The 19,788-nt window shown below is 44.0% G+C and overlaps 1 protein-coding gene across 4 annotated transcripts; it reads right to left on the bottom strand.

Moving 5' to 3' along the window:
* Nucleotides 1-433: 433 nt before the first annotated feature.
* On the bottom strand, nt 434-17,861 carry LOC119938028 (dimethylaniline monooxygenase [N-oxide-forming] 3-like). 4 transcript variants are annotated; one of them, XM_038757681.1, is made up of 9 exons: nt 17,808-17,861; nt 16,292-16,486; nt 11,406-11,594; nt 10,904-11,066; nt 9,170-9,312; nt 6,089-6,288; nt 4,470-4,825; nt 2,894-2,966; nt 523-865 (listed from the first exon to the last, which is right to left on the bottom strand). In XM_038757681.1, exons 2-9 carry the CDS (start codon nt 16,421-16,423, stop codon nt 523-525), a joined length of 1,599 nt encoding a protein of 532 aa, XP_038613609.1. In that variant the 5' UTR covers nt 16,424-16,486; nt 17,808-17,861. The 4 variants fall into 4 exon arrangements, with proteins under 4 accessions (XP_038613611.1, XP_038613609.1, XP_038613610.1 ...); XM_038757682.1 differs by lacking the exon at nt 17,808-17,861 and adding an exon at nt 17,379-17,444; XM_038757683.1 differs by lacking the exon at nt 17,808-17,861 and having other exon boundaries at nt 434-865; nt 16,292-16,423.
* Between the last annotated feature and the right edge of the window lie 1,927 nt (nt 17,862-19,788).

The raw sequence follows: 19,788 nt of genomic DNA, 5'->3' as shown, positions 1-19,788 counted from the left end.
CTCCTTTACACATCTCTGTCCCTCAATTACCTCATCTGTAAAATGGGGATTAAAGACAATTAACAGTCTGATTGCCTATTTGAAGGTAAGTAGTATGATGTGTTCATATTGGAGCTCTTTTATGTTAGTCGAGCAAAAGAGCAACTCAAACTTTTGGGCTTCTTAGGAGGGAGAAAATGCTGACAGGGACGGATGGTATGAACTGAAATCAGTTTGGAAGTTGGATTTTCTCTTTCCTGTTACATCTTTAAGAGTGGAGTCAGGGCCCCTTTTCAGGCCTGATGCAGCCGAGAGTAGGATCTGAGACTTCTTCCTGGGGTCCCAATTATAGGATAGTCACAGCTGGTGTGATATTGCTTGTTTTCACCAGGTTGTAGCTGATCTAGGCTAATCCTGCATGTGGGGAAGATGAAAATGGGGAAAGTAGGAAATGTTAAATTCTCCACAATTTTTGTTAATGTGGTTCCTTCCCAAGAAATTGCTAGGCATCTTTTTTAAAACCCCTAAAGGATTCCTAAATCATCAGGTGAATACCAGCAAGGCCATAAGAACTAGAAGAGGAAGACAAAGGAGCTTGAGAATCTGTGAGAGAGGGCGAGGTTTCTGAGGAGCACTGACAACTCGTGTGCACATGGGCTTCAGCGTCCGGTCCCACTGGGTCAGGATGGCATCTCGGGCTCCAGCCCACTTCCCTGGGCCGCTCAGGCGAAACTGATAGGGGCTGCATGGCCCAAAATACACCTCAGTAGCCAGCTTGGGGTCGCTCAGGAACAGCCCAAGCATATTGGGCTTTGCTCCTATTGAAGAGGCAAGCTCATCCATGTAGACGATGTAATCCGTCTGTAGAGTCTGGCTCTGGCCGTACCTTGAGGAAGAAATGAGCACACCCCTGTGAATCACTAGCCGCTGCGTTGATTAATCTCGCCATCTTCACAGCCCTTCTGAAATCACCTCTAGGAGGCCTTCCCTGATTAACCTCTCATTGCCTCATCAGCACTTAGTACAGTGCCCAGTGCTATATGCCTGGCATATAGTAAGCACTAAACAAAATACCCCAATTACTATATCCCCCTCACTTCTGTATCTCCTAATCACTTGGGCACACACATATCCACACATGCACAGAGGGCTTAAGTACATATCTTTGAACTCCATTGCTTCCTCCTACCTGAAATCTGTTTAATGTCTGTTTAATGGGTAGAGAAGCAGCGTGACTCAGTGGAAAAAGCCCGGGCTTGGGAGTCAGAGGTCATAGGTTCGAATCCTGGCTCCCCAACATGTCTGCTGTGTGACCTTGGGCAAGTCACTTCACTTCTCTGAGCCTCAGTTACCTCACCGGTAAAATGGGGATTAAGACAGTGAGCCCCACGTGGGACATCGTGATCACCTTGTATCCCCCCCAGTGCTTAGAACAGTGCTTTGCACATAGTAAGTGCTTAACAAATGCCATCTTCCCCATTAGACTGGAGATGATAGCAGGGACCGTGTCTTTTAACTTGATTGTTCTTTTCTAAGAGATTAGTGCAGTGCTCTGCACACAGCAGACCCTCAGCAAATTCCACTGATCGATGGATGGAAACTGTGGATCAGTTTCCTGAGTTAAAGAAACTATCCCTATTCTGTGAGTGGCTCATGAGAATGAGAGGATGAACGAAAGATAACAGGCTGATAGAATGAAATGGAAAGAGGGGCAAGAGCTATATTTTGAGAAATAGCCTGGCCTAGTGGAAAGACCATGAGATTGGTTGGGTGGGGGGCAGTCAAAGGACCTGGGTTCTAATCCCAGCAGGGCCACTTGTCTGCTGTTTGACCCTGGGCTAGTCACTTAATAATAATAATAATAATAATGATGGTATTTGTTAAGCACTTACTATGTGCAAAGCACTGTTCTAAGCACTGGGGGAATACAAGGTGATCAGGTTGTGTCACATGGGGCTCACAGTCTTAATCCCCATTTTACAGATGAGGTAACTGACACAGAGAAGTCAAGTGCCTTGCCCAAAGTCACACAGCTGACAATTGGCAGAGCCGGGATTTGAACCCATGACCTCTGACTTCAAAGCCCGGGCTCTTTTCACGGAGCCACGCTGCTTCTCTGGACCTCAGTTCCTTCATCTGCAAAATGGGGATTCGCTACCTGTTCTCCCACTTACTCAGACTGTGAGTCCCAAGTGAGATCTCATTATCATGCATCTACCCTAGGGCTTAGTACAGTGCTTGGCACATAGTAAGAACTTAAATAGTACTATTATTATCATCATTATCATCATTAAGAGAAGCAGTGTGGACTAGTAGAAAGAGCCTGGGCCTAAGAGTCAGAGGACTTGGGTACTAATCCTGGCTCTGCTACCTGACTGTGGGGAAGTCAATTCATTTCTCTGTGTTTGTTTCCTCATCTGTAAAATGGGGATTCCATACCTGTTCTCCCTCCTGTTTAGACTATGAGCCCCATTTGGAATAGGAACTGTGTTTGAACTGTTTTGAATCGAACACAGCACTTAATGCTTAGCACAAAGTAAGCATTTAACATACACCACAATTACCATTTCTAGAATAAAATGCAGGGAACCGGAACGTGGCTCAGTGGAAAGAGCACAGGTTTTGGAGTCAGAGTTCACGGGTTCGAATCCCGGCTCCACCAATTGTCAGCTGTGTGACTTTGGGCAAGTCACTTCACTTCTCTGTGCCTCAGTTACCTCATCTGTAAAATGGGGATTAAGACTGTGAGCCCCCCGTGGGACAACCTGATCACCTTGTAACCTCCCCAGTGCTTAGAACAGTGCTTTGCACATAGTAAGCGCTTAATAAATGCCATTAAAAAACCCAGAATTGTTGATAAGTAAAGGAGTTTCATTTGGGGACTGAAAGGACCTTTAGAAAGAGCCATTCCTACCATTTGAGTTTTTTTCCCATTTTCTCATCAATGTCATCCATCATCTCTTTCACAGAGGGTAAAAGACACAATCCTAGAAAAGAAAACGAGAATGGTAACCTGCTATTTTATGCATGGTGCTGTATGATCTGTGTTTCTCAGCTGATAAGGGCTACGTGGTAATGGTGTGACAAAACAGCTGAGTATGATTCTTGCCTCTGATCACAAAGAAGAAAGCGCAATTCTAACCTTTTTCTTCAACAATGTAAAATTAGTCAGATTCCTTTTCCCCTCTGTTCATCTGTTTCCTAAGTTCACTAAGAGTCCTTCATTAGTGGCTGGGGAAACAGTATTTTGTAATAATGCTATTAGAGTTCATTGGAATGAATGTTGCTGCAGACATGATTATGATAATTTTCCCAGACACTTTCATTGAGACACACACTTCCCCTTCATCCAATCAGTGCTTCCCTATGGTAGGCAACATAGCCTATTGGAAAGTGCATAAGACTGGGAGCAGGAACCTGGGTTCTATCCCTGGCATGCTGTGCTACCTTGGGCAAGTCAGTTGACTTCTGCGCCTCAGTTTCCCCATCCATAAAAGGGGGATAAACTACCTACTTTCACCTCTTCTTATATTGTGATTTAATGCTAACCTTCTCACTGCACTTCAAGCTCATCTATCTCACTGCTGATCTCTTGCCGACATCCTCCTCTGGCCTGGAATGACCTCTCTCCTCATATCACACAGACAATTGCTCTCCCCCATTTCAAAGTCTTATTGAAGGCATTTCTCCTCCAAGAAGCCTTTCTTAACTAATAATAATAATAAGAATGATGGCATTTATTAAGCACTTACTATGTGCAAAGCACTGTTCTAAGCGCTGGGGAGGTTACAAGGTGATCAGGTTGTCCCACATGGGGCTCACAGTCTTAATCCCTATTTTACAGATGAGGTACAGAGAAGTGAAGTGACTTGCCCAAAGTCACACAGCTGACAATTGGTGGAGCTGGGATTTGAACCCATGACCTCTGACTCCAAAGCCCGTGCTATTTCCACTGAACCATGCTGCTTCTTTAAATCCTTTCTTCTCCTCTCCTCTTCTCCCACTCCCTTCTGTATCCCTCTGATTTTCTTCCTTCATTCATCCTTTCAAATTCACCCAGTAAGTGCTCAGTAAATACGATTGATGATGATGATATCCGGGTAACCTCCCCAGCGCTTACAACAGTGCTTTGCACATAGTAAGCGCTTAATAAATGCCATTATTATTATTATCCTTCCCTCTCAGCCCTATGGCCCATATGTATATATCTGTAGTTTATTTACTTATTTATTTATATTAACATCTGCGTCACCCTCTAGACTGTGAGCTCATTGTGTGCAGGGAATGTGTATGTTTGCTGTTGTACTCTCCCAAGTATTTAGTGCAGTGCTTTGAACACAGTAAGCACTCAATAAATATGACAATGAATTATCCCCATGTGGAACTGTGTCCAATCTGATACTCTTGTATATCTACCCCAGTGCTGAGCACAGTGCTTGGCACAGAGTAAGTGCTTAACAAATGCCATCATGATCATCATCACCACTTACCCTTCATTATTCTCACCGCCCAGCGGGCCTGCAGGTCCGTAGTTGGGATAGCTGCTCCAAGGGACTGGATAAGGCCAATCACCACCAGAGTTGGCTGCTCGAGTGGAGGAGGAATGATGCCCTTGTACAAGGTGACCTCATTGTTTCTGCTCTTGATGATCAACTCATCGAGGAAGGGATACGCGTAACTGTAGCCAGTTGCAAAGATGATAGAATCAATGTTCTCAAACACCGTCCCATCCTGAAACACGGCTGAGGACTCTGTGAATTTCTCCACGTCGGGCTTGACTGTCACCTTGCCACAAATGATCCGGGCTGGAAGCTCATCATTGAACACAGGCTCTTTCCGCAAAGTTCTGTCCGGGGAAAAAAGACAAAGATCCACTGGATTGTAGTTCCTTGAGGGTAGGGATCTTTTCTACCAGTTCTACTGTAATTGTAGTAATGATGATAATAATAATAGTAAAGGGCTTACTTTGTGCCAAGCACTGGGGTAGATACAACATAAGCAGGTTCTACGTGGGGCTCACAGTCTAAGTAGGAGGGAGAGTTTCCATTTTGCAGATGAGGGAACTGAAGCCCAGAGAAGTTAAGTGACCGACCCAAGGTCACCCAGCAGACAAATGGCAGAGGCAGGATTAGAACCTCTAACTCCCAGGCTAATGGTCTTTACACTGCTTCTTTACACAGTAAACACACAATAATTACCATTGATTTATTGATTGGCTGGCTGATACATATCTATTAAATTTATTTTATTTTGTTAGTATGTTTGGTTTTGTTCTCTGTCTCCCCCTTTTAGACTGTGAGCCCACTGTTGGGTAGGGACTGTCTCTATATGTCGCCAACTTGTACTTCCCAAGTGCTTAGTACAGTGCTCTGCGTACAGTAAGCGCTCAATAAATACGATTGATTGATTGATACCTCCCCTTCAACACAAGCAGAAAAACACTTGGAAGTAACATGTGACTTGAATTTGAATTTGCAGCCAATCAGAAATGCTGATTGGTTGTCAGTCCCGAATAATAATAATAATAATAACAATAATAATAATTGTGGTATTTGTTAAGCTCTTACTATGTGCCAAGCACTGTACTAAGCACTTGGGGTAGATACAAGCTCATGAGGTTGGACACAGTCCCTGTCCCACCATGGGGCTCACAGTCTTAATCCCCACTTTGCAGATGAGCTATCTGAGGCACAGAGAAGTTAAATGACTTTCCCAAGGTCACACAGCAGACATATGGCGGAGCGGGGATTAGAACTCGGGTCCTTCAGACTCCCAGGCCTTTGCTCTATCCATTACAAGTCTCATTTAGTAAAATCAGATTCCAAATGGCAAATGTTTCTTAGGCTTATGCTGTTCTAGCACATCAGCTGAGCATAGTGCATGGCGGATTTTTCTCCCAGGCATCTCATTACGCCAGAAATGCTCCTGTTAATTTCTGTTTTAAAGCACAATTCTCCAACTAGGAGCAAAGGAAGGGGCAATGTTTAATGTTCTTATTCCCCAAAGAATGAGAATTAAGGATTTTTCTCAAATGTTTTTTAGCTCATAGTCTTTGAAATGTCTGTGGTAAAATTCAAAAGTATGTAAGGGCCTAGGACTGCAACCGTACCCATCTAAAGGCATCAAGCCGTAGTTCTCGTGTTTAAATCGGGTATTCATCTGCTTCATGTAGAGCCAGTTGGACATGGATTTGGGGAGGTTGTTTCTCAGAAAGTTTTCAAAGCGCGTTATATACACCATGTCCCAAGGGTAGCCATCATCCCAAACACGACTCATCACCCACGAGCCACTTCTGGAACTGATGATGACCTATAAAGTAGAAAGGGTGCAGAACTGAGCTGTTGACAGATAAAATGACAATAAACAATGACCCTGTCCGAAATTTTCATCATCTTCATTTTCTAAAAAGAACAAGATTGCATCCAAACAATGACAACAGGTTGGAAAACTTCCCCAGTGAACTTGGGCAGAGAAACTCCCGTGTATTAGATTTTCAAGCTCCCACTGAGGTCTTGGACTGACTGATTCATTCAGTCATATTTTTAGAGTGCTTACTGTGTGCAGAGCACTAAGTACTTGGAAAGTACAATTCAGCAACAAAGAGAGACAATCCCTGCCCAAAACGGACTCACAAACTAGAAGGGTAGAGACAGACGTCAAAACAAGTAGACAGGCATCAACTGTGACCCTTCTAGACTGTAAGCCCTTTGTTGGGTAGGCACTGTTTCTATCTGTTGCTGAATTGTACTTTCCAAGCACTTAGTACAGTGCTCTGCACACAGTAAGCGCTCAATAAATATGATTGAATAAATGAATGAATATAAACAGAGTTATTTGTTCTTTGGGAGAAGCAGTGTGGCTCAGTGGAAAGAGCATGGGCTTTGGAGTCAGAAGTCATGGGTTCAAATCCCAGCTCTGCCAATTGTCAGCTGTGTGACTTTGGGCAAGTCACTTAACTTCTCTGTGCCTCAGTTACCTCATCTGTAAAATGGGGATTAAGACTGTGAGCCCCCCGTGGGACAACCTGATCACCTTGTAACCTCTCCAGAGCTTAGAACAGTGCTTTGCACATAGTAAGCACTTAATAAATGCCATTATTATTATTAATAATAATTATGGACATATGCACAGCAAACAAGTAAACAGGCATTAATATAAATAAATATAATTGCAGCTATGTACATATATATACACAAGTGCTGTGGAGCCGGGGTGGGTGCAGAGCAAAGGGAGTGAGTCAGGGCGATGGGGAGGGGGAGCTGAGGAAAAGGGAGGGTTTAGTCTGGGAAGGTCTCCTGGAGGAGGTGAGCCTTCAATAGGGCTTTGAAGGGGGGAAGTGTGGTTGTTTGATCTGACACAAGTTGTTCAGGTGTTTCTCATTAATGCAAATAAATGGGTGAATTTCCTTGAACAACATGACTAAATCGTTAAGTTAGTATGCACCTGACCTAATATTCAACAGCTTTTCACTCAAGCTATCCTTGAAGGAAAAATCATGATCCAGAATCAGATTGTTGCATGGAGTCTCTAAGCCAAAGGACATTAAGGGAGATTGACCCCTTACTGGGAATATCATTCTTGACATGACTTGAAAGCAATCAAGATGATCACTCCAAAAGAAACTCTTCTGGATTTTGCCCAAGATGCGGAAACCGCTGCTCATCCAGTGAAGAGAAGAAGCATGGCTGATCATCATCATCATCAATCGTATTTATTGAGCGCTTACTATGTGCAGAGCACTGTACTAAGCGCTTGGGAAGTACAAATTGGCAACATATAGAGACAGTCCCTACCGAACAGTGGGCTCACAGTCTAAAAGGGGGAGACAGAGAACAAAACCAAACATACTAACAAAATAAAATAAATAGGATAGATATGTACAACTAAAATAAATAAATAAATAAATAAATAGAGTAATAAATATGTACAAACATATATACATATATACAGGTGCTGTGGGGAAGGGAAGGAGGTAAGATGGGGGGATGGAGAGGGGGCGAGGGGGAGAGGAAGGAAGGGGCTCAGTCTGGGAAGGCCTCCTGGAGGAGGTGAGCTCTCAGCAGGGCCTTGAAGGGAGGAAGAGAGCTAGTTTGGCGGATGGGCAGAGGGAGGGCATTCCGGGCCCGGGGGATGACGTGGGCCGGGGGTCGATGGCGGGACAGGCGAGAACGAGGTACGGTGAGGAGATTAGCGGTGGAGGAGCGGAGGGTGCGGGCTGGGCAGTAGAAGGAGAGAAGGGCTGATGAGAAGTAGTGTGGCCTAGGGGATAGAGCACAGGCCTAGGAGTCAGAAGGACCTGGGTTCTAATTCCGACTCTGCCACTCATCTGCTGGGTGACCTTGGCCAAGTCACTTCACTTTTCTGTACCTCAGTTACCTCAACTGAAAAATGTGGATTAAAACTGTGAGCCCCATGAGGGACATGGACTGTGTCTAACCTGATTGCCTGGCATCTTCCTCAGTGCTAAATTCAGTGCCTGACACAAGGTAAGCACCTAAGAAATATCATAATAAAAAGAAAAAGCTAAGTTTTAGGATAGACTACTTGAGTGATAAGGGTAGCTTTGTAGAATGTTCTCACCGCATTATCCACTGCATTTTTAGTGGGAGACTCATCTAGATAAGGTGTAATATTGGATCTCTCATATGGTGAAGATTAACCCTTCCCAGTCATTTGACCATTTTTGTTTTGTTTCATACTAACAGTTGAAAAGCATCATTCCGGGCCTGGAATGCCCTCCCTCTGCCCATCCGCCAAGCTAGCTCTCTTCCTCCCTTCAAGGCCCTGCTGAGAGCTCACCTCCTCCAGGAGGCCTTCCCAGACTGAGCCCCTTCCTTCCTCTCCCCCTCGTCCCGCTCTCCATCCCCCCATCTTACCTCCTTCCCTTCCCCACACCTGTATATATGTATATATGTTTGTACATATTTATTACTCTATTTATTTATTTATTTTACTTGTACATATCTATTCTCTTTATTTTATTTTGTTAGTATGTTTGGTTTTGTTCTCTGTCTCCCCCTTTTAGATTGTGAGCTCACTGTTGGGTAGGGACTGTATATGTTGCCAATTTGTACTTCCCAAGCGCTTAGTACAGTGCTCTGCACATAGTAAGCGCTCAATAAATACGATTGGTTGATTGATTGATTGATCATTTCCCGGGCAAAGTGTCACGCATCGTGAAACATCTTACCTGTGCAGCTTTGTGACTGAGCTCAGTTGCAATATCACAACCAGAATTCCCCAGGCCAATCACAAGGACTCTCTTTCCCTCGAATGCATCTGGTCCCTTATAATCCCGGCTGTGGAAGTAGCTGCCTTTGAAGTCTTTCAGTCCTGAACAGAAAGGGAGGGTAAGTCAGTTCACTTGCTGAATGAAATAAAGAGATTTACCCCTTGTAATTGGTTTAAATCCTTCATCTGAAAGAGTGACATTGGACGAGACAAACCCACTGGCTAGGGTTTGGTTTTCAGACAAGTTTTAGGTCATTTCATCTGACAGGTAATTACTGCCGATTCCAGATGGAAACCAAAAACCCAGCTGGGTCCTCTGTCAGACGAATCTTCTCTGGAAAAACATTTTCCGTAATTGGGATTTGGGCTTCATTCAGCCCTGAAAGGAAAATGAGTTGTTGATTCAATTGTGTCAGAACTCAATCTTTTTCATTGCTTTGTTGAAAATATGTTTAATAATGTGCCACATTTATAAAATAACTGAACATTTCAACACACCCTTGATGAATTATTCCTCAGGACATCACTGTCTTGGCATCCCTTTGCTTGGTAACATGAGGAATTTTAAGCCTTCCTTGGAAGCTGTATGGCCTAGTGTGTGAGCTTGCTGTGGGCAGGGAATGTGTCTGATGCTGTATTGTACTCTCCCAAGTGCTTAGAACAGTGCTTTACACACAGTAAGAGCTCAATAAATGCAATTAATAATAATAATTATAATAATAATAATTTAAAGATCATGGGGCTGGGAGTCAGAGGACCTGCGTTCTAATCCCAGCTCTGTCACCTGTCTGTTGTGTGACCCTGGGGAAGTCTCAACTTCTCTGTGCCTCAATTATCTCATTTGCAAAATGGGGATTAATACTATGAGCCCCATATAATAATAACAATAATAATAATACTAATGATGATGATGGCATTTGTTAAGGGCTTACTATGTGCAAAGCACTGTTCTAAGCGCTGGGGAGGATAAAAGGTGATCAGATTGTCCCACCTGGGGCTCACAGTCTTAATCCCCATTTTACAGATGAGGTAACTGAGGCCCAGAGAAGTGAAGTGACTTGCCCAAAGTCACACAGCTGACGAGTGGCGGAGCCAGATTCAAGCCCATGACTTCTGACTCCCAAGCCTGTGCTCTTTCCACTGAGCCACGCTGCTTCTGACTGTGCCCAACCTGATTATCTTGTATTTACCCCAGCTCTTAGTACAGTGCCTGGAACATAGTAAATGCTTAACAAATTCCACTTTTTAACCTTTTCTTTTCTTCAGCGATTTCCTCTGGCTCACACTTTGAGAGACACTCCTTCTCCAGAGAGCTACTTTTTGGAGAGGTTCCCTCAAAGTTAGCTTTCCTGTTAGCCATCACGGAACTCCTCTACTTTGGGTATACATTCATTCAAAACTCCATTAATGACATCTTTATTGACAAAAGATAATAAGATTGGTATTTTTGACAGGGAAAAAGACAACTGAAGTGAATTTTCTCCTTGTTTCCAAGTGTCCACACAAGCGGAATATTTTAAAATAAGCCAACTGTGTTTTAAATTTGACTTAGAGATTTAGTGTCAACATAATTATTCCTTTACTACCTCAAAGTAATATCTGCTTTTAGATGCAAAGATTTTAGATTTCCATTTGCAAACCCACCAGAAAACCAGGACTGACACCTTTGTCCTTTTCCAAGAACTGTACTTACCGGGAAAAGAATCAACTGGTAAATTGGGATAAACGTGATGTCCAGAACAAATCATTACAGCATCAAACACGGCTGTTTCATGTTTCCCATCCTTTTCCGTGACTACATCCCATTGTCCGGTGGTGGAGAAATCAGGGCGTTTTTTGATGCTGTGGACGAACGTCTTAAAGGAGAAGCAGAGAAAACAGTTTGTGAACTGAAAGCTTGGTGGGTTAGACAACTACTCTCTGAATTTCCCCGGAATTGGAGAAATGGTCAGAAAATGTTGTAGAGAGAGGAGATAAAGCCCAACATACCATATAGCTTTAATTGTGTATTATGTACCCTCAGAACCTAATGTTCTACCAAAATAAAACCTTGCATTAAATAAGTAAAAGACATTGAAAATGTTTAGTGATGCAGAATGGATTTCAACGGCACTGGAGTGACACTTCATGGGGGGGAAAGCAATTCTTGGCATATAGCGCACATGGATTTGGCCAGGGGATTTGGGGCGCCTTACCTTAAACTGTATGTATTTGAAAAGATCCTTTTCCTGGGCAAACAGGACAATGTACTCCTGGAGTTTGCTGTTGTGCATAAAAACGGGGAAGTGGTCTGGATACGGAAAGTCGGGAAAACACATCATTTCTTTGGAGGAATTGGTGAACACGGACTGGTAAATGCTGGCCCGGCCTTCTTCTGCATGTTCCTGGGAAGGAAACAGAGCACAGACCCCAGACCCAAGAATAGGGAGAGCCATTCTACTGATGAGGGAGAGATCTAGGTGGCCATGATGCTTACCTACTGGCTCACTCTGAATTTCAATCAAATCAATCAATCTTGCTCATTAAGTACTTTCTATGTGCAGAGCACTGTAGTAAACATTTGGGGGACAGACATGCTCCTTGCCCACAGGGAAAACTGTGTGGCCTATAGTGGATAGACCATGAGCCTGGAAGTCAGAAGGACGTACAGTGCCCAAGTGCTTAAAAAAATGCTTTGCACACAGAAAGTGCTCAATAAATACGACTGACTGAATGAACGTGCATTCTAATCCCAGCTCCGCCACTTGTCTGCTGTATAACATTGGGCGAATCATTTAACTTCTCTGTGCCTCAGTTGCCTCATCTATAAAACAAGGATTAAGACTGTGGGCTCCATGTGGGACATGGACTGTGTCCAACCTGATTACCTTGTATCTACCCCAGCACTCATTCATTCATTCAATTGTATTTATTGAGTGCTGACTGCAGAGCACTGCACCAAGCACTTGGAACAGTACAGTATTAAAACAAACAGACATATTCCCTGCCCACAGTGAAATTATATTCTAGAAGGGGAGGCAGACAGAGAAGCAGCATGGCTCAGTGGAAAAAGCACAGGCTTGGGAGTCAGAGGTCATGGGTTCAAATCCCTGCTCTGCCAATTGTCAGCTGTGTGACTTAGGGCAAGTCACTTCACTTCTCTGGGCCTCAGTTACCTCATCTGTACAATACGGATTAAGACTGTGAGCCCCACATGGGACAACCTGATTACCTTGTATCCTCCCCAGCGCTTAGAACAGTGCTTTGCACATAGTAAGTGCTTAATGAATGCCATCAACATTATTATTATTAATAGAAATAATTATAGTTGCTTAGAATAGTGCCAGGCATGTAATAAGTGCTTAACAAAGACCATAAAAAAACCCCAAAGGTATTTACAGTCTACAGGGGATCTACATAGACTGGGGGGTTTTCACCCTCAGTGCCCCCAAACTTGGTAGGCTCTTCAGCTTGGGAACACCCTAATCTGGGGTCAACTCTTTCCTCACCCCCTCCCCATCCCGTGATGATGGGATCACCAAGGTTCTCTCCCCCACCCGACATTACCCCAGTGCCATGAAGGTCTCAGCAGGGGGATTTCATTAATGGGGGTTTTACTATCTGTTCTCTCCCCCTGTTAGTCTCTGCCCCTTATGGGGTTCACAGTCTGTGTCTGATATGATTGTCACATGCTTACTACATGCCAAGCACTGTGCTAAGCCCTGGAGTAGATACAATACAAACACAACACATTATATTTCATCTCTGGAAATAGGGATGGTCAGGCCTGAGACTGAGAGGAGGCCTGACTTATGCACATTCATGGAGTGAGTTAATATGATCAAAGAAGATTAAGGGTGCATTTCTGGGAGTGGAGGTGGGGCGGTCAGTAGTTTAGAACTTGGGGAGAAAGTGGGGGAGGAAGAGGAAGACTACTGCTTTTCAAACAGTTATGAATCCTGTCCTAGCAACATTGCTCTGGCATGCTCAGAAATGCGTTAGGCTGGGAAGGCTCAAAGGCAAGTGATAATGACATGGCCAAGGAACCCAGTCTGTAGGAACCATCTCTATGACAACCTTCAGGGATGCTAGAATGGTACCAAGGGCGTGGACCTAATTCTGCTGTACTCTTCCAGGCACTTAGTTCCGCACTCTGCCCAAAGCAAGGCCTTGATCATTGCTGCTGTTGGTACTAACAGTATTTATTAAGCACCTAGTGTGTGAGTGCACTAAGCCCTAAGAAAGAGTAGCTCCTTGTAGGCAGGGAACCTGTCAGTTATAATGTATCTCCCAAGTGCTTAGTACAGTACTTTGCACACAGTAAGTGCTCAATTAATACAATTGACTGACAAGTAAGAAATAGACATGGACCCTGTCACTCAAAAGATTCACAGTCTATATTGTTGAAGATGATGGAAACTTAAGAGAAATCACTTGGAGGGATGGGGGGGCTGTGAGTTCTTTTATCATAACACATCTTTTATCATAAATTATTTTTATCATAATAAATCTTTAGCTACAAAATGGACCCAAGCAAACCTGTAATTTTAAATTCAGGTCATGACAGATCAAGGGCAAAGATTAAGTGAGAAGTCACCACTACCTCATGCTCCTTTAGCTACTGTAATCCTGTAATTGCAGGCATGTTATAAGGATTTCCTGTCAGGCACAAATCAAGATAATAGGAGGCCAGAGGTGTGGGCTTTGGTTTTCATTTTTTAAGATTTTCATTACAAATTGAAATAGGAGTCAGTAAAGTACAACTCAGGATGTATCCACTTGACTATGACATTTTTAAAAATGGAGAATCCTATAGAAGAGTGCAAGTCCTGTCTCCTGACTTTTTTTGAAGTTTCAAATACATTTCAAAAAAGGGACTAGAATATTCATACTTGTACTCTCTGTGTCCAAATACCTGTTCTGGGAACACTACTACAACTACTACTGCTACTACCTCTACCACTTGCAAGTTGCTTAAAATACATCAGAGTACATGATCATAGAAGATAGATTGATTGACCTAAAGATATACTCTTAGCCTTTGTGGGTGTGAGGATGAGGAGTCTGGTTGGCAGGGCAACAGGCAATCACTGATATCGCAGACCAACCAATGAATGATGTCATAGAGACTTCCACTGGGACACAACAAATACCCCACAAGGCGAAGGGGACTGTGAAGTGCAGAGTGGCAGAAAGCATGGCAAACTGATGTCAAACAGCAGGTGACATCCCAGCATATAACAGTGATGATGTCAGACTTTTGGGGTTGATGGTATGAGCTCTGGGGAACTGGGGAGGCTGAGGTGAATGATATTCCAGCCTCTGTATTTTTCTTTGTTTCCTCTAGGATATACTCTTCTCTGGACCAGTCTACTAATAGGGGGAGAAGAGGGCGTCTTTAATGCACAGTTATGCTGGTTAGTGATTTAGCTGAAACATAATGGTTGTATTTGTCAATAAAAAGAATCTGTCAATTAATGTTAAGAAACAACTACTAATCCTGTAACAGCAATAATAGCATCTTCCTATAGTCACAGAGACTCTCCCAACCCTGCTGCTCCTGAGTGAAAACTTCTGAATGTACGAGTGGTGTATGGCAAAGATGTGTATAATCAATGATATTTATTGAGCCCCTACTGAGGGCAAAGGGCTGTACTAAGTGCTTGGGTGAGCTGAAGTAAGACCCTTTTGACCTTGAGGAGGTTACTCTCTAATGGACTTTACGTTTGGAAAGCCTCTTGCTCTGTGCCCAGAGCCATGTGCACTGAAACTGGCTAAAGATAATTCTAACCTGCCCTGCTCCTTCCCTGGGCTTTCTCTGAGCAGGAACAATTCTGGTCTCTTTATGCAAAGTAGGGCAAGGAGTGGGACATCCAGGGAATAGGGCTTTACAAGGCAGGTTCCTAGTCCAAGAATGTACAGAAGGGGAGACGATGAAGGTTGGAAAAGGAAACGGAGGCAGAATCAGTAAGAGGGAGCCGGAAGGTCAGGTTTTGGGGATGACGGAGAAGAGGACGGGCTTCAAAGAACCAACAGACCAGAAAGCCACCTTTTCGGGGCTTTTTAGCCCTGACTGAAAACTCTTGAAACTAGACAGAGACCTGGAAGGAGCAAGATTGGGAATCCAGGTCAGATGGCCGTGAGGGGTATTTGGCTCATTTATTAACATGTGGAATAAAACTGATCCAAGTGGGAGGCTCCATATTAAAATTTCTATTCCCCAAAGTGATGTCACTATTCTTTTTTCTTCTCTTTTATGCCACTTTCTATCTCTGACAAAACATTCCATCCAATCCCCTAAGGGCTCAGTTTTATTGGCCAGTCTCTAGGAAGCTTTTAAAGTGAAGGCTCAATTTTACAAATGCAATAAGACAAACCAAACATGATTCTCTGGGGCTACTTTTGGAGTGGAGTGAACTTTTGGCTAAAATTCACTTTCTCAGCCGGCTAACAGGGTGATCTGCATTCATTTAGGTTTGGCAAATCTACAATTGGACTGACCTTTCTTTACAGGAGTGCACCCAAGCCAGAGAATGCATCCCATGAGCTATAACAGGGCGAGCAAAGAGGACTTTTTCTCCCAATACTGATGAAGAGGGTTTCTCTCCCTACCGTGTTTCTATAGGGCACTTGGAGACGAGAGAGCTACAGGTGGATTGAGGATGTTTTCATTGACACGGTTGCTATCCCTCAGCAGCACTGCCAGATGGGAGAATGCTGGAATGGGGAATAGGAGCTGGGAAGAAAGGCAGCTCAATATAACTCCTATGCACACTGCAGAGTGTAAGCTCCTTGTGGGCTGGAATCCTATCTACTGACTCTATTGTACTGTACTCTTCCAAGCACTAGTACAATGTTCTGCACAAAGTACTCAGTAAATACCAGTGGTTAACTAATTGACTGACAATAAACCCTCTATAAATACCACCGATTAACCGATTGGGCCTGTCTTGAAATGTGCAACATTCCTGACTTGACCACAGTCCTCTTGGTTGGACATTGGTATGTTGTGGCCACATTGATTCAAACAGGTTAGGGTGGCGTCACATGGGGGTATGGCCAACACTTCTCCCTTTTCTTCCCGCAGTGAATTCTCACTCACCGAGAACTGCCACAGTCCACCGACATGATCACTCCTCTCAAAGCAGGTGGGCTCGAGCCCCTCTTCCACACAGCTCCGAATGGAGGCCAGACCGCTCACCCCAGCTCCAACGATTGCCACTCGCTTCACCATCGCTTCCGCTTCCTGTGTGCGGGTGTGCGGGGAAGGACATACACCCAAGCAGACTCACAGTAGCTGTAGCAGCCATACAGGTAGAAGCGTTTGTATTAACATTTTTGAACGAATAGAGGCTTGCTCTTTGGTCACCTGAATTTCTGCCAAAGACCTGTCAGCATTTGCTTGAGTTTTGCCTAGATAAATGTCCATCTCAGGCTTTTCTTCACCTTTCCTTACCTGAATTATTCAAGGCTGAAGGATCCTGGTGGGAGTTTTATCCAGCCCCCTCTTCCTCCCTCCTTCTTTTTTCTCCTCCCTTCTCCCTCCATTCTACTTCTTCCTCCTCTCTTCTCCTCCCCACTCCGCTCCACCTCATCACACTACTATTTTGGCTCTTTCAGCCTCAAAATAAAAAAATACAAACAATTTACACACCACATTACTTACACACTAATTCAAGTATTTATCCTTTTATCTTCTTCTTCCTATCTGCAAATTCTTTTAGTGTCTGCCTTTCCAGCTAGATTCTGAACTTGAGTGCAGGGATCATGCATATTAATTCTATTGCATTCTCCTTATTGCTTAGCACCTGGTAAGCACTCAATAAATATCATTATTACTGTTATGATTTCTCCACTCATTAGAACCTTTCCCAAGGATTGGGCAGGGAAATGAAATGTGAGGTCATTTGAGTTGCTCAGTCCTGCTCCTTGCAAGCTGATTATTGAGATGTTTAGCAGGGAAGTTGTGGCTCAGTCAATCAAAATTTCTTGAGTTCTGTGGGCAGAGCATTATACTAAGCGATTGGGAGAGTGCGATTCCGGCCCACAAGGAGCTACATTCTACAGGGATAGATGAGGTGTGGGGCTTAACTAGGGGTGTCAGATGAGATCCTGTCAGTTCCAAAAAAGTCCTGGAATATTTGTCCTGCAGGCTTGAGACTGCCTCTGAGGCTAGGGATAGAGGTTACCAGATTCCTCAATGATGTTGGTTCCAGAGAGGAGCTGAAGGCTCTCAACAGCAGGTGAAGGTGAAGGCCTGGGATCCAGAAGGATCTGGGTTCTAATGCGACCTCAGCCACTTGTCTGCTATGCAACCTTGGGCAGGTCTAGAAAGTGGGGATTAAGATAGTGAGTCCCATATGGGGCAGGGACTGTGATCCACTTGAATCTATCCCAGCGCTTAGTGTCTGGCACACAGTAAGAGCTTAGTACTGCTTTACATACAGAACTTAATTATTTTTAATGATATTTGTTAAGTGCCTACTATGTACTAAGCACTTTACTAAATGCTCCCTTCCGCTCCATTGTCCTAACACCATTTTCATTCCCCTCCCCCAGCACTTCAGTGTCCATCTCCTTTCCCCTCATAAATAATGTTAATTATGTCCTTTAATTACCTTTTCTTTGCCTCACTTCTTCTGGATAGGGTTCTGTCTCCCACTAGCTGGCAGGGTTTTGCGAAACTGGTTGTGTTACACAATCTCTGCAAGTAGAGGATTTGATTAGAGGAAGGGCGGAGCTTCTCTTAAAGGGAAAATCTGTTTGGCTTGGGTTTTTTGGAAACATGCAGTGGCTAGGATTTAGAAGTGACTTATTCTCTGCCCACAAGGATCTTTTACTCTAACGGGGGAGATGAATATAAAAATACTTGTTGCTTAGCAAAACCTGATTTCTATTTTGGACTCCGGCTGCCTGGGCTGACCTGGTCCCAGAAAGACAAGGGTTTTGTTGCTCTACCTCTTCCTCCTCCTCTATTCCATCCTGTACCTGCCTCCTTCCTGCCATATTCACCTGAGGAAAAGGGACCCCTTCTGGTTTTGGTCCACAAAAGGACCTGGTTCCTATTTTTGGACTCTGCCACTCTCTTTTTTAACCCCAACTCATGTGTTCCCTTTAGATTATGAGCCTCATGTGCGACGGGAACAGTCTGATTTGATTATTTGTATCTATTGTAGTGCAGTTGGGGAGGGGAAGAAGAACCTGATTCTAACTCCACTCCCCTTCAAATCAGGAAAAGCAGCATGGCCTAGGGAAGAAATCATGGGCCCAGGAGTCAGAAGGACCTGGGTTCTAATCCTGACTCTGCCATTTGTGTGCTTTGTGACCTTGGGCAAGCCGCTTCGCTTCTCTGTGTCTCAGTTCCCTCATCTGTGAAATGGTGATTTAGACTTTGATCCCCCTGTGGGACATGGACTGGGTCCAACATGATTAGTTTGTATCTACTCCAGAGCTTAATACAGTACCTGGTACACAGTATGTGCCTAACAAATACCACTTAAAGAAATCCATCAGATTATAGCTTTCCCCATTCCAAAGCCCTCCTGAAGACTCACCTCCTCAGGGAAGCCTTCCCTGATTAATTCCTTACATCCCAAGTCTTTCCAACCCAACAGCCATTCCCAGTACTTACACATAGCAATCAATTAATGGGGTGTTTACGGTACTGTTCCGAATGCTAAATATAGTGCTCTGCATACAGTAAGTATTCAATAAATGATTGATTAATTGATGCCGAGAAGCAGCATGGCTCAGTGGAAAGAGCATGGGCTTGGGAGTCAGAGGTCATGGGTTCTAATCTCTGCTCTGCCACTTGTCAGCTGTGTGACTTTGGGAAAGTCACTTAACTTCTCTGTGCCTCAGTTACCTCACCTGTAAATGGGGATTAAGACTGTAAGCCCCACGTGGGACAACCTGATTACTTTGTATCCCTTCTCCCAGTGCTTAGAACAGTGCTTGGCACATAGTAAGTGCTTAACAAATGCCATTTTTTTTTTTAACCTAAGCACAGATACCTCATTCTCATGGAGTAGTAATGTGGTCTAATGGAAAGAGCACAGGACTGGGAGTCAGGGCACCGGGGTTCTAATCCCAACACCACTACTTGCCTGCTGTGTGACCTTGGGCAAGTCACTTGACTCTTGTGGGCCTCAGTTTCCATTTCTATAAAATGGCAATTAAATGCATGTTCTCTCCCCACCTTAAACTGTGAGCCCCATGTGGGACAGGGTCTGGGTCTGATCTTATGAGATTGTGGACACTCCAGTGTTTTGTACAATGCTTGGCACCTAGAAGTGCTTAATAAATGCTATAATTATTATTAAATCATAGTCATCCATTCCCCCTTTCCATACTCCTACCACCACCAGTTATTTCCTTGTTCTCATTCCTGCTCTCCCTTTTATAAATAGTTTATGTCCACCTGCCTCCCCCATTAGATCAAAAGCTCCTTTTGGTTCTCTGACGTTCTCCCATAGTACTCAAGACAGTGCTTTTCAGAAAGTAAGTGCTGAACACCACCAAGAGTGCATGAAAAACAAAAAAAGCCTCCCAATTTCCCCATCCCTCCCACCACTACATGAATTCAACCTACCTCTACAA

Source organism: Tachyglossus aculeatus, chromosome 16 (assembly GCF_015852505.1).
Source record: "Tachyglossus aculeatus isolate mTacAcu1 chromosome 16, mTacAcu1.pri, whole genome shotgun sequence".
In the NCBI taxonomy this organism is placed as follows: Eukaryota; Metazoa; Chordata; class Mammalia; order Monotremata; family Tachyglossidae; genus Tachyglossus; species Tachyglossus aculeatus.
The sequence above is the reverse complement of the archived record's forward strand: the minus strand, read 5'-3'. Positions and strand labels throughout refer to the sequence as shown.